Consider the following 13,178-nt stretch of genomic DNA (forward strand, 5'->3'; position numbering starts at 1 on the left):
CAATTTCTTAGAATGTTCTTTTTATCTCATGGGTCCTTGAATTTCATGAATATGTATAAAGTAATGTTGCAAAAGAGGGCAACTAAGAAAATAAGCTTGGTCAGGAGTAAAGGTTAAAATAAATTAAACGGTGTATTGTATATGTATGAAATAATTTTTTTGCAATGCTGTGGGTTTATCTGTATCCTGCTTAAAAAATTAATCTCTAAGGTCTGAAGAATGCAGAACATCTTGTACTGCTTACGAGGAGATTTTTATGACTTCATTAAGGGCAGTGCTCAATTGTGTCCATAGTGCATCATTTGGAGCAATTAATGCAAATGAAACTTGGGAGTTGAAAAGAATGTGGGAGATATACTTGTTATTGTGCTTCAGTTGGTACTGCAGACCTGCAGAGAAATGGTAGCCATAGCCTTCTCATGCAAGTGCAGAACAGGGAATATGTGGGAAGGTGGGCAGCACAGTAGGCTGAGTGTCAGTGGAGTACTAGTTGCTGTATTTTGTGGCAATAACCTTTATCAAACATCTTTCAGAGTATCTGTTGTGCAGTAGCTTTATATAGTATACGTTGCATGAAGAGCAAGGAATTTAGGAAGTAAAATTGTGGCTAGGACGTTTCTAGCCCACTGTAGGTATCTCTGCATTTGTTTTAAATAGACCCAGTTGTTCAGTCTTGTGTTTTAAAAAGAAAACTTTTGCCTCAACCTATTTCAAGGAGCTAATTATGGCTAAGAGCGTCAGAAGATGCAATCTTTTTTGTTGATGTGGCAACAGATTTTAAACACTCCTTCGACCTTCTAGGATTGTGTATCAGTGTGGGGGTGAGATATGCAGGGGGATGACTTTATTTGAAAGCATTTTAAGTCAGCATTGAGGCAGTCTGAAAAGCTGTAAACACCTTTGCCACAGACAAAATTCTGTTTGAGTCAAGACCTGAATATTACTTTACCAAAAAAACCCAACAAACAACCCCCCAAAAAAACAAAACCAAAAAGCCCTGCCTACTACAGTGGAAGCCCATAGAAATTAAATGATAGTGTTATCATTTATCTGTCATTTAATTTCTTTATGGTGCTTAAAAGGTTTAAATGGGAGCTCTAAATGAAAGACCAAGAAAGCTGTGGTCTGATTGTATATTCTTTTAAACTCACAAGTTTTTTGGAATTTTTTTACCATATTTGGAATTAGTAGCTAAATATAAGTTGAAATATTTTAAGATACAATAAGGTAAAAAAAAATTACCTTGTGCTGAATTTGAGACATAATAGCCAAGCATTGTGTTCCATTGGTTCCAAGTTTACAGTCTTTAGAACACCTATTATGTGTAAGCAACGTTCATAATAAAAAATCATATTTACTTCTCGTTAATTCACTTTATCTCTTAATGCAGTTTAAAATATGTACAGACTTCAGGAGCTAGAGGAAAAATACTTCTGTTTGGGCTTTTCAAAATTTGTTTGTTTTTTGCGTAAAACAGGTTCTTATTTGTTACAGTCCCTATAAACACATAAAGCAAGAGTTACTCCTGTTTCCAAGGTGGGCAGTAAACTCCACAATTCTGAGTGGCAAGAAATCCCCCAATCCAGCATGCATTTATTGGTTAAGATGTTTATCAGTCCTGTAGCATATACCATAGTATCTGGAACAAAAGACAGTAAGTGTCTATGTAAGGTGTAAGGTTGGGATTTATTCTAAATTTTATTTTTCTTACCTAAGATTTGTCATGGGTGGAACAGGCCTATTGTGAGAAATGGTGCTACATCAGTAATATGAGACTTCACATAACTGTCACCTAGTTTTCAGCAAAATATTAGTGGAAATTTGCACTCTAAAATTGCACAATGAAGTAAAGCTGTTACTATCTTTGTAATTCTCATAATCTGGACTGAGAAGAGGCTGGTCAAATTACTGTGTTGTAAATTGATTCTCTCTACTATACTTGGATTTATAGCAACATGCAAACATAATTGCTGTGATTATTTATGTTTGCTTCAGCAGAGATTAGCTACAGCATTCTGCTAAGAATTTTTTCACAATATCCAAATTTGATGCTGTGGAGAGATTTTTATATAGGCAATTTTTTTTTTCAAGTAGACAGTCAGATTTTTAGCTGAAATAAAACAGCTAAATTGGTTTAGATAAATAACTATCCCTAGATGTTTTTTCTTTTGGTAATCAATGATTGCACAAAATCTTTATGCATATTTGAACCTGAAAAGGACCTACTGTAGTTGACATACTGAAACAGCAAGATAAGGAAGGGAAGACACTGATGTCCTGCTTCAGACCTGTATCAGTGTGGCCAGGTTCTGTTTTTTTGACAAATGTAGCACTCCACTGAAAATATTTTTCAAACTGGGGAGTTTTGTTTTTACTATGTATTTCTTACAGCTTTCAGCCAAAATATTTGTGTAATATATGATTGTTAGTGGGAAGATAAGTCATTTTGTGAATGAAAAATTTGTTTCAGGCAGCTCTTCATATTTAAAGCATAGCTAGAGAAATGAGTGAACAGTGGCTCAACAAATGTTAAATGTGTTTAACATTTTTGCTTTTTATTGCCAGTGTTTTCACCAAGCTTGCTTTCAGAATGTTATAGCTGCTAAATGCATTCAACCTACAAAGGAACACTGTGCCAGAGTACTGCAAGTTAGTCATTGAGGATGTTACTTATATGTTAGTGATGATTTTAAGCCTGAAATTTACCTGCTTAAGTATTCTTGTCTATGGAAGAATAATAATGTTTGTCTTTCCTTACCCTTGTCATTTTTAAGGCTTGATTTTAGTTGGCATGGTGGTATTGCACAGATGATTGGACTTGATGATCTTAGCGGGGTTTTTTTCCAACTTTAAAGATTCTATGATTATTCCACTACAGTTTCAAAATACACCTCAGAAATCAGTAGGATAAGATAAAATATCACTAAGTAGCTGGTAAGGAAGTTGTTACTCCACTTTATCTAGTCCAGAAAGTGTAGCTTTGAGATGGGTAGATTTCTATTGTTCTCACTTCTGTCAGCTGTGTGGAACCTTTCTTGGATGGAATTGATACAAAGCACAATCAAAGAGCTCCTGCTTTGATCAGAGCGTGGGTTACATATTTGCACCATAAGGGCAGTGCTAGTGGTCTAAGATGGTCTTGGTTCTTTCAGTGTGGTACAGAGAGAATGCCATGGTACTATTAGAAGTTCCTCAGCATAATAACCCTTGTATGACTAGTACTCTGTGATGAGATTAATATTCCACTTTGATATAAAATTTCAGTGTGCAGAAAGAAGTGCAAATTTATCTGTTTGGTTTGTGTGCATCTGTTTCATCAGTGTGCTCTGTGTTATTTGTATGCTTATATACAGGTAAGCACACAAAATTAAAACCATCTATGTAATATATCAATACAGGTTGCTGCCTTGAAGTACATACCGTCAGTTCTCCACGATGTTGAAATGGTCTTTGATGCCAAGCTACTGAGGTGAGCTGCTCTGCAAAGTTTAGTGTATGTATCACATGGCGTATACAATGTAACACTGCTGTGAAAAATCAGGTGTTATTTATCAGCTTAAATCAAAAAAGCTATGCTGGTTTGTACTGGTCAAGGCGGTGGTGGAGCCCTGGGCATGCATTTTTAAACAGGGAGTTCTCGTCTGACTTAAGCAACAACAGACTTCATTGAAGAGTAAGTGATAAGAGGAACAAGCTTCCTCACCCCTCGCCCTCTTCTCTTTTACAGAACCCAAAGCTAGTTTTAGTAGTTTGAAACAACTGTATTTATTTATTTGTCAAAGATAAATCACTTCTGCCACACACAAAAATATCTTTATTCCACTTAAAACAATGGAAAGTTATAAACACTTAAAACCAATATGTACTTCATCCTTATCTTCTTTCTCTTGGAAGTTTTCTTCCTAACCTGCTACTGATCTTTTGTCAATGTTTATGATATGTTAAATAAATCTAAGTCTTAAATAAATGTTTAAAAATATATGCTCTTTTCCTCTTTCAGTCTTTAACATATTATAAATGTATTTGTACATTTGTAATACTTCTCCTTTACACACAGCCAACTACTATATGAATTCTACACTTGCATTCCACCAGTGAAACTGCAGAAGCAGAAAGTGCAGTCCATGAAGGAAATAGTACGCAGCAACCTTTTTAAAAAACAAGGTAAATATAAAATGCCTTTAATGCTTGAAATAAATAGGCATGAAAATGTCGGCTGTTCTGTGCAATTAGTATTTGAAATTGAGTAAAACTAATACTGAGAGGGGTCAATGACAGAAGTCTGATCTCTGGAGTGGATTCACCTCTTTTTCCAAGATGGCTGTTTTGCAAACAAGGAACAACTGGGTCTCAGAGGAATGATTTTGTGGTTTTTTTCCTATGATATAAAGGCTAGAGTGATGGAGGTGTGTATATATACATATATGTATATATATCCTTTCAACCTATATGTAAGCTCTATAGTGAAGCCCTGTGAGCACAACTTATATAAGACTTCTGTCTGGGCAGAGAGATAAAAGGCTGATTGTGCTGTTGTATAGCTCAGCTGCAATGCAGCATCTCCATTTATGATGTTTCTTAAGCTTTGTCAGAACCTGGTTTCCTTCTGTGCTCTCAGACCAGGAGCGATAAACGATACTGGAAAGTCTTTACAGGTCTTGTGCTTAGTTTTCCTTCATATTCTCGCAGAAAGGGATTTTTTTATTGAAGGAGTCCTAGAACAGAAGTCCAGTTTTACATGATTGACTTAATCTTCATTGTTACATGTTCTGCCCCTTCTCTTGCAGGCTGGATGGCTTGCTTCTCTTAAGCATCTTACTGCTATGTATGACTTGAGAACTGGGAAAGGCAGATGAGCTACTTCTGTCCAAATTTCTGTTTCTGACTAATTGTAGATAATGATTCTAGGAACTTGACGTTACAGCAGTCGTAGCAAGTTGTACTGAGCATGAGTGGAGAGAGGGGACTGCTCCACTCATCTCAGTCCTCTGTGTTGCCAGAAGAGTGATGCAGTTCTAACTAGCTAGGATGGATGATAAAAGTTCAACTTTAGGATTTGTGCCTTAAATGTATGTAAGTGTCTATTGCAGCTGTGCCTGTTGTGTTTTGAGACCATTATAGACAGCCTGGACAAAATCAAGAAAACAACGTAATTGGTTTTATCATTTAGGTTAAATTAGATAGTATTTTATCCTATGTGAATTTTTTTAAACTGTATGTAAGATTTGGGGTTGCTGGAATCAGTGGTCTTAAGTAGCTCTAGCTTAGGTGTCTGCAGTCACTGATCCAAGCTATTAAGTGGAGATCTAATTAGTTGATGTTCAAAGAGTTCTAATTCTGTATTAACTTTTTTCCTGGTGGTTTACCATATTTCTACTTTACCAGTACGGTCTAATATAAGATTGCATTACTGGTTGCTTTTGCTGCTGCTGCTTCTAAGATCAGAAGTGCCAGTCTGACATTTATCTCTGCTTCTTGTAACAAGTAGCATTCAGACCACAAGGTACTCTCACAAAACTTGCTTGGACTTTTGTTAGAATAATGCACTCTCTTGAACTCTTGATTTTACTAGAATTCAGTCAGTTACCTTGACTGCTTTTAATACTGAGAAATCAAGTGTGTGCTGTAATCTGTTTTTGATGTATGTGTGCATTGGTAATGACCTGTGCGAACTGCAGCTATATAAGAGACCATAACTCTGGGATTACAAAAGCTTTGGTTCATCTCCAGTAAACCCACTGCTTTGCTGTCTGCAAGAACAGTTAGAGATGGAAAGTAGCTGGGTAATTCTAGTTCTGATAGTACTAAGGATATTACTTGTTCTAATCTGCCTTTTGCTAACTTGTATGCCTTCAGTGTGACACATTTTTTTCTAGTCAAGTAATATTTCTCAGGAAGAAAAACTCAACTTATTGTTCCGTCTCAGAATTTTAGAAGACACAAAATAAGAGCACTTGATGCTGTGGAATAGCAATGGCTTGACATTCAGTGAGTTTCTTTAAAGAACAAAACACATCTGTTATTGGCTAATGTATTGGGGTGTTAGGCAAACAGATCCCATGCTTACACAGTAAACAATAATTCTGTAATAAATGTCCAGAGGGAAAGTAGTTGACCATACAATAAACTCTGTGCTTCAAAGTTCTATTGACTTGCATCTTATCCTTTTAGTGTATATCCCACAGCTGCTTCTTTATCTGTGTATGCTCCAGAGGAGAAAAGAAGGGGTTTGGATTTCTAAAGAGGCTACCATTATGGTATATGGTTTGGTTCTTGCTTCATGTGTTTAACAGTCCTCTGCTTTAGCTATGGTCTGTTAACACAAAGTGTTCTGTAAAGCTTTTAGTGCTTGCAGACTAATAATAACAGACAGCTGGTTGCTTCTAAATGCAGCTTGTGTGATGTCTTGAAATATACAGCTGGTATATCTTGGAAAATGCTTACCTTGGAATACATGGAGAATCATAAACAGGATATGTGTTTGTTTCTGTATTTTTAAGGTAATAATGAGTGAGAAATTTTGCTAAGAGGATTTCTTAATTCGGAGGCACTAATAAAATTAATAAATGGCACTTTCTGTATTCTGTTGACTAGATAATCAATACATTTTATTTCTTCCCATACAAGTAGGTAGTGGATTCATTTAGTCTTAAATGTGTGAATTAAAAAAAATAAATAATGTTTAAAGTTTCCCTCTCCCACTTTTGCTAATATAAAACACTTGACAGCAAAACCAAACAGTGAAGACCATAAGCACAGCATTTAATACTTAAAATATTTGCCAGATGAGATGCATTATGCTGGATTATGTATGTCTGAAAACGTTGTGGTCATCCAAACTTGCATTGGTAACTGAAGGTTACAATGTGTACACTTGATAATATGTAATTAACAGCTTGTTTATATGCTTATGGTGATTACATATGCAAGATCTACCTTTGAAATGTTTTTACTGTGATACTTGATATAGACTTATTAGATACTGTTGGTTTTAGAGGAGCCAGGACAATAGAATGATCTCTTTTTAACTATTAGTTTAAAATAAGTTATGATCCTCTGAAGCAACAGTGGTCCAAAATAGAGATGTCTAGTAGATGTAATTTTAAAATTAAAAAATTTAAAACCATGCCCAGTTTGGTTTAGGTTTATCATGACATTGTCATAAGCAGAGAAGATTGATTTAGATATTTTGTCATTCAGTACTTTGATGCACTGACAGAATAAAACCGGTATTGCTGTTATTACAGAGTTGAAAGTTGATACATACCTGAACCCAGTAATTTCCTTTTTTCCCTGTTTTCCTTGGTTGGCAGGGAGGGGGCCGGCAGGCAGGCTTACCTATTCACTGTCCTTAGTGCAACTCCTGGTCAAATAGACTCTTATGAGTATGCTTTCCTTTTCATGAGACTGTTCCATGATGAAGTGCTCACTCCTCTGACAGCTTGGCCAGCTAACAATGGTACCATTCCCTTGGTGGTGTTACTGAAGTATCAGTTAGGGTGTATAATCACACTTTGCCTTTTGGGAGATAATCTTTGTAACTTTCACCCAGCTTGCCCCTACATAGCTGATGGCAGAAAATCAGCTTTGGGATAATTGTAGGGTGTTTCACAGCTAACTGGTATTTTATTATTATTTGCATTTATGTTTTCATATTTCTTGGATTTATTCTTCAAGTTGTAATTACCATAAGGATATGTTTAAGTGCAGCCACTGAAGAATGAGAAAAGACCAATACACAGTATTTCTGATATTTTCTTTAAAATTTCTGTATCTTGCTATTGTAATATTGTGCACAGTAAATAACAAGTCCTTTTTCTTGTTCAGTGCTGTGGTTTAAAATATAAAATTCCAAGGACGTTTTTATTGCTCTACATGAAATACAATTGATTCTAAAATTAATCGGGTAGAGAATGAGCTGTGTTTGCAGAGTGTAGACAATGCCTGATTCATTACGCCAAGCAATGAGGTGGAAGGTAATTTACAAGAATGAAACATATGTAGAGTATCACAAAATAGGATGAAGTGTGACAATTAAGGTAAGATTACCAACAGTATCATTAACTAAAGTTCACATTTATCTAGAACAGGTAGGGGTTTTTTTCTGCCATGAATATGGAATATATTTAACTACATTGCTAATTGCAATGAGATCTATTAATCTGTGCACGCTTCAGATTATCCATTTTTTCTCCAGGCTTTAGTATTTAGTCTCTTTCCATGTAGTCCATTACAGTTCTGGTGCAGTTCATTTACTTCCATACCTAATGGAATAGACTTTATAATTTAATTGGATTTCATAGATAGATATTTCTTTTCCTTTTCTCATTGATGTTCACAGCAGTTTCTAAGGAATTAGAATTTTGAAAACCTTAAAATGTGGTTTGAAATAAATAAAAAAAAAAAAGCCAGTGAAATTTTTTGTTGTAAACAAGTTGCATGTGAATCTGAATTTGTTGGTAGGTATTCCTAGACATTCAAAAGTTTAAACTGTAGACTGTCACAGAACAGAGTACGTGGATCAGATGGGATGCATAGTTCAGTTCATTGCTACTGTAATTGATCTACAGAAGCCCCACATTGCTGCAGGACTTTCACAAGTCTTTAAAGTACATTGACAGGTTTTTTTCTTGTTTTTTCTTTTTTTTTTGTCAGGGCATTGCTTTCTTGTTCCCACTCTGTCACTACAATCCAGTTTACAGGTGTTACAGTGGTGTTGGAGTGGCTGAATGTAGGAAGGCTGATGTCTTCAACTGCTTGTCTGCTTACTCTCTAACATTTAGGAATGTTCTTCCAGGTTGTGTGACCACATGCATAGACATTTACCCAGTTTTGATTTCAGACAATACTGTGTACTCCCCCATCAGAGGACTAGAAAACTTATTTTTGACACTTTTCTTGTAGATCACTTCATTATTTTAAAAAATCAGATGGCAAGAAATGGTCTTGTCCTTTGTAAGCACCCCAGTGGGATTTCAAAGTCTCATTCATGATGTAAGAAACAGTCTCCTGTCATATATCTTTCATTTTGTATAGTGAAATTCTAGTACTATTCCCAGTTGTGAAATTCTCTTGCTGGACCTGGCAAAGAAAAGTTTTATTAGGATGGCCTCGTTTCCATGTAAAGCTGTTTTTGGCACATCACTGTTGGTGGGGGTTTTTAGGAAACATTGCCGAAATTCACTGACCATCTCTCTGTTTTTGAGAGATCACCAGATTGACATGCCTGTCTACAAATCACTGTAATGTTTTTATTTCAGTTAGTGTTTTTGAGCCTGTAGTATCTGAGCCTAATGTTTTACTCTAAGCTGATCAGTTAGCCTTGGGATAATATTGGTTTGTTATTGCTGAGAAATTCATGTAAAATGCTTGATCATATAATAAAATGTGTGTGTATTCACATTGCTGCTTTTGATTATATTCTCTGGAGGTCCACTCCTGATGAGGAGTTTGTGCTGTAGCAGAACACTGAGGTCGACTGCAAAGAACATTAAACTCTAAGTAGGTCACACAGATGGTCACTGGCAGGAGTGGGAACAGAGTTTGTCTCTTGGCCTAAAATTCAGGTCCTCTGTGCACTGTGGCTGTAGACATAGCTACAGCATGTTCAGCATATGCAAACCACTTGCTGAGTTTGGAAGAACAGCAGCAAGAGACATATGCTAGCAGTAGGGGTTAATTTGCCAGATGCCAGAAGAAATGATGGGAGTATGGTAATTTTTTTATTCCTAACTGAAGAACTCTTTCCATTTTACTGTTTATCAGGACAGGTACTTGCAAACACCCATAATTAGCCGGGTTTCTTAACATTCTTATGTGCATTGCTGAGATTTGTTACCTGTGAAATATTTGGATTCTTTCAGTGCTCATCTGTTGGTGATCTAGAAAAACAAAGATTTAAGTCAGACTTGAGATTTGTTCCTTCCTAAGTAATGCACATATAAATGTGTCCTAAATGTTTTTGAGGAGAACCTGAGGGAAACTGTCAATAGGTTGATCCTGTGCTATGAATATTGTGTGTGTGTGTTATCAACTATGTAGTAGTTATGTTAGCATATTTTCAATTAGGTTATGATCTTAAACACTGTATTATTAAATTAAAGCAGAAATCAGTAAAATTAATTAGGTGATCTGTAATATAGCATGAAGTGAATAAAATGGTTTTGACAATGTTATGTTTTTGTGCAGCAGAGAAATCTCAGGTTGTCCTGCTGGACTCTGAACTTTCCTGTCTGAAAAAAAAAAAGAGGAAGATAACAACTTGTACTTTTCATGTTCTTTGGAATTCTTCCTCCTTTGAATTTGTGAGCTATCACCTGTCAGGAAATGCAAGTTTGTGTGGTATGATGCCTTATTTTCACAAGGAATCAATATAATGTTTGATCCAGCCCCTCCCCCCACCAAAAAAAAAAAAATATTCCAGCTGTAAATCCATGGTGTCACTTCAGATATGTGGACGTCAGGGTAAACTGAGAAAAATTTTAAACTTAAAATAGAGGTGTATAATCAAGTCTGTGTTCTCTCTTCTTTGTAATGTAAGTAAAGATTTAGAGAAAAAGTGTATTTTTAGCTTCAGAACTGCTGAGAAAAAAGTAAAAGGAGCACTAATAATTACTGATTAACCATCTTTCAGTTTTATTATTATTGTTGGATTTACTGATTTTAACTATAGCTGTTATTTTAGGTGCTATTCCTACTGGTAGGAATTCTTAAGTCATAGCTTTGTAATTTTGTGATTGTTTCCCTTCACTGTTTTCAACAAAACCTCTCAAAATTTAATGAAGTTTCAGTGTAAGATATTGTTAATGTATTTGATTCTGCTATTGAGCTATTGGGGAAAGATTGAAAATACTGTACATAAGTTTCTTTAAAATGTTCTTTATTGAAACACAGAATCTTTCCTGGAGATTGATTCTTGATTTTGGTAATTCCCTTACTTAACTGGACTCTGAGAGTACATGTGTGTTTCTCCTTCTTCCTTCTGTAATATGCAGTGGGTTTTTCTAGGGGCACATAACCTTAAAAGCATCACATCAAACCCTGTGTTCATTTGTTGGCAGCTCTATTCCTGCAGTGTTTTGATATGGATAAGAATGGCACATGGGTTACTGTATATATTTATCTGCATACATCTGTGATGAACACATGTAGGTTAAAGCCATTACTTGCTTCTGTTTGTGGAGGAGTAGGTGCCATGCTTGGTATTGCAAGTGGTAAGTTTTTGTGAGACTTAACCTGTAATGGCAGTATTTTAGTTAATTTTTTATAAAACCCCTGACATATGGAGGGAAATGTAAATCAAGTAGGTGAATTAGTTTTAATAGTGAACTTCTGAGTGTAGTGTAAAAGCTCTGTGTTTACCAGACATTAGAGAAATTGATATGAAGCTGCTACTTCTCCAGAATTTTTTGTGTCAATTAAAAGAAATGTGGACATATGCAAATGGGAATTTATCAATATTCTATAAACCAAAACCAAGGCAAAGGTTTAAATCTGCCAGGGAGGATATGGTGACAAGCATTCCTTGCGGTCTGGCAGGCAGCAATGTTTGCAAGCTGGAAAAGGCGCTGAACACTTAAAGCTTTGTTTTTGGCTGCAGCAGCAGCAGTCTTAGATGCTGCTCTGGCTGTCTTTGAATACATGGTGTTACTCAGCTCCTGTGAGGATTGGAGAAACTTGAGTGTATGCCTTGAGGTTGGGAATGGATGTATTCTGCAGTGTTAGCTTGGTTGCAGTGGTGTGCTGTGACCATTAATGCTGTACCTAGTCTGTATCCAACGTTACTTGCTGATACTTGCTCTGAATGGTCAGCAACAGTGTTATTTGATGGTTTCACAGGAGCAGCCATTGTGTTTCTCCCTCCTGTGTCAGTACTAGATTCCAGGAGGTAAAAAGAATTTGTGTCTCGCAGTGCTGTAAGAGTCTGGAGGTGACCTGTGGCACTTCCCCTTTCTGACATCCTTACCTAAACTGTGAAATTAGATTTAACAATGAACAAAATATATACAGTTTAAAATTCATTATTTTTGGACTTCCAACAAAGAGTTAAATGGCAAAACCGAAGGAAGACTTAATAGAAAGATGCCTGCGGTTGTGTCCTTTGTGAAGAAGCATAGTGCTTTAACTGAGGATTAACTGCCATCAGAAGTCTCTCCTTGTGAAATGTTGTTCACTGACTTTATTTTTAAAGGTTTGCTCTAAATTTGTATTCGGATGACACCTATGTCCTTATTAAATTGGCATGCCAGTTTTTAAGTGGGCACAAAGCCATCCTAACAGATGGATATGACTACAGGCATGCCAGGGAGTCAAGAGTAGTGTTTCCTGAGGGAAACAAAAGTGGTGTTAAATCTTTATTACCATTTTGGCTGCATGTATGAGGCAGTCAGGAATGAAGCCCGTCTGTGATTTTTGCTGAAGGAGACCCAAATGTCTTTTTTAATGACATTATTGCATTAATGACTTGGTTTGAATTTCACTTACATGCTACAGAAGAAATCATTGGATATCTTCTGAAGGAGAATCAGGTGAATGCAGGCGTTAAAAAAACCCACCAAAAACCCAATAACACCACCTTCCCACCCCCAGAAGACTCCCACCAAAACTATGTAATTGGGTTTAATCTTTTAAGAGAATGAAGCTGCCTAACCTCATGCAGGAAGATGTTATCAGTGAATTTCCTCTGCGAAGTGTGTAGGAATTCAGGGATGATATGTACCCAGAACAATGCGTTTTCACAGGCTGATGAAATAAATGCAAGATGCTCAAAACTGTATGTTCATGTTTTACATGATCATTACAGTGTGGAGCAGCACATGTTTTATTCTGATTTCTAGAAAAAAGTATGAACAGTAGTTTTTTCATTGGTTTGAATATTAAGAAAGAGAATATTTTCTTTGGCAATCTTTTCACATCATTTATCAAGCAAAAAAAAGCAGCTAGTACTTCAGTAGGCATCTCCTGCCCCCATGTCTCTTCCCCCGTGTCTTGAGCTTTCTTGAGGCATGGGATGGGAGATGTGTTTCTGTGGATTACTGAATCATTTAAGAAGTTGGAAAAGACCCCGAAGATTGACTCTACCTGTAAACCTAACACTGTCAAGGCCATCACGTCCCTATGCACAATTTCTACACATCTTTTAAATGTGTCCAGGGATAGTGACTTAACTGCTTCCCTGG

At 36.2% G+C, this 13,178-nt stretch overlaps 1 protein-coding gene across 1 annotated transcript in view; it reads left to right on the forward strand.

Annotated features, from left to right (window-relative positions):
* Window positions 1-13,178, forward strand: part of DOCK2 (dedicator of cytokinesis 2) — a gene marked incomplete at both ends in the record, with an annotated part of 175,642 nt that overhangs the window by 42,097 nt on the left and 120,367 nt on the right. The window contains 2 exons of the mRNA XM_084268540.1: window positions 3,399-3,469; window positions 4,058-4,164. Of these exons, the coding sequence (XP_084124666.1) occupies window positions 3,399-3,469; window positions 4,058-4,164 (178 nt within the window). The remainder of the gene's footprint in view (window positions 1-3,398; window positions 3,470-4,057; window positions 4,165-13,178) is intronic.

This window comes from Gallinula chloropus (genome assembly GCF_964237585.1).
Source record: "Gallinula chloropus genome assembly, chromosome: 10".
Taxonomy (NCBI): domain Eukaryota; kingdom Metazoa; phylum Chordata; class Aves; order Gruiformes; family Rallidae; genus Gallinula; species Gallinula chloropus.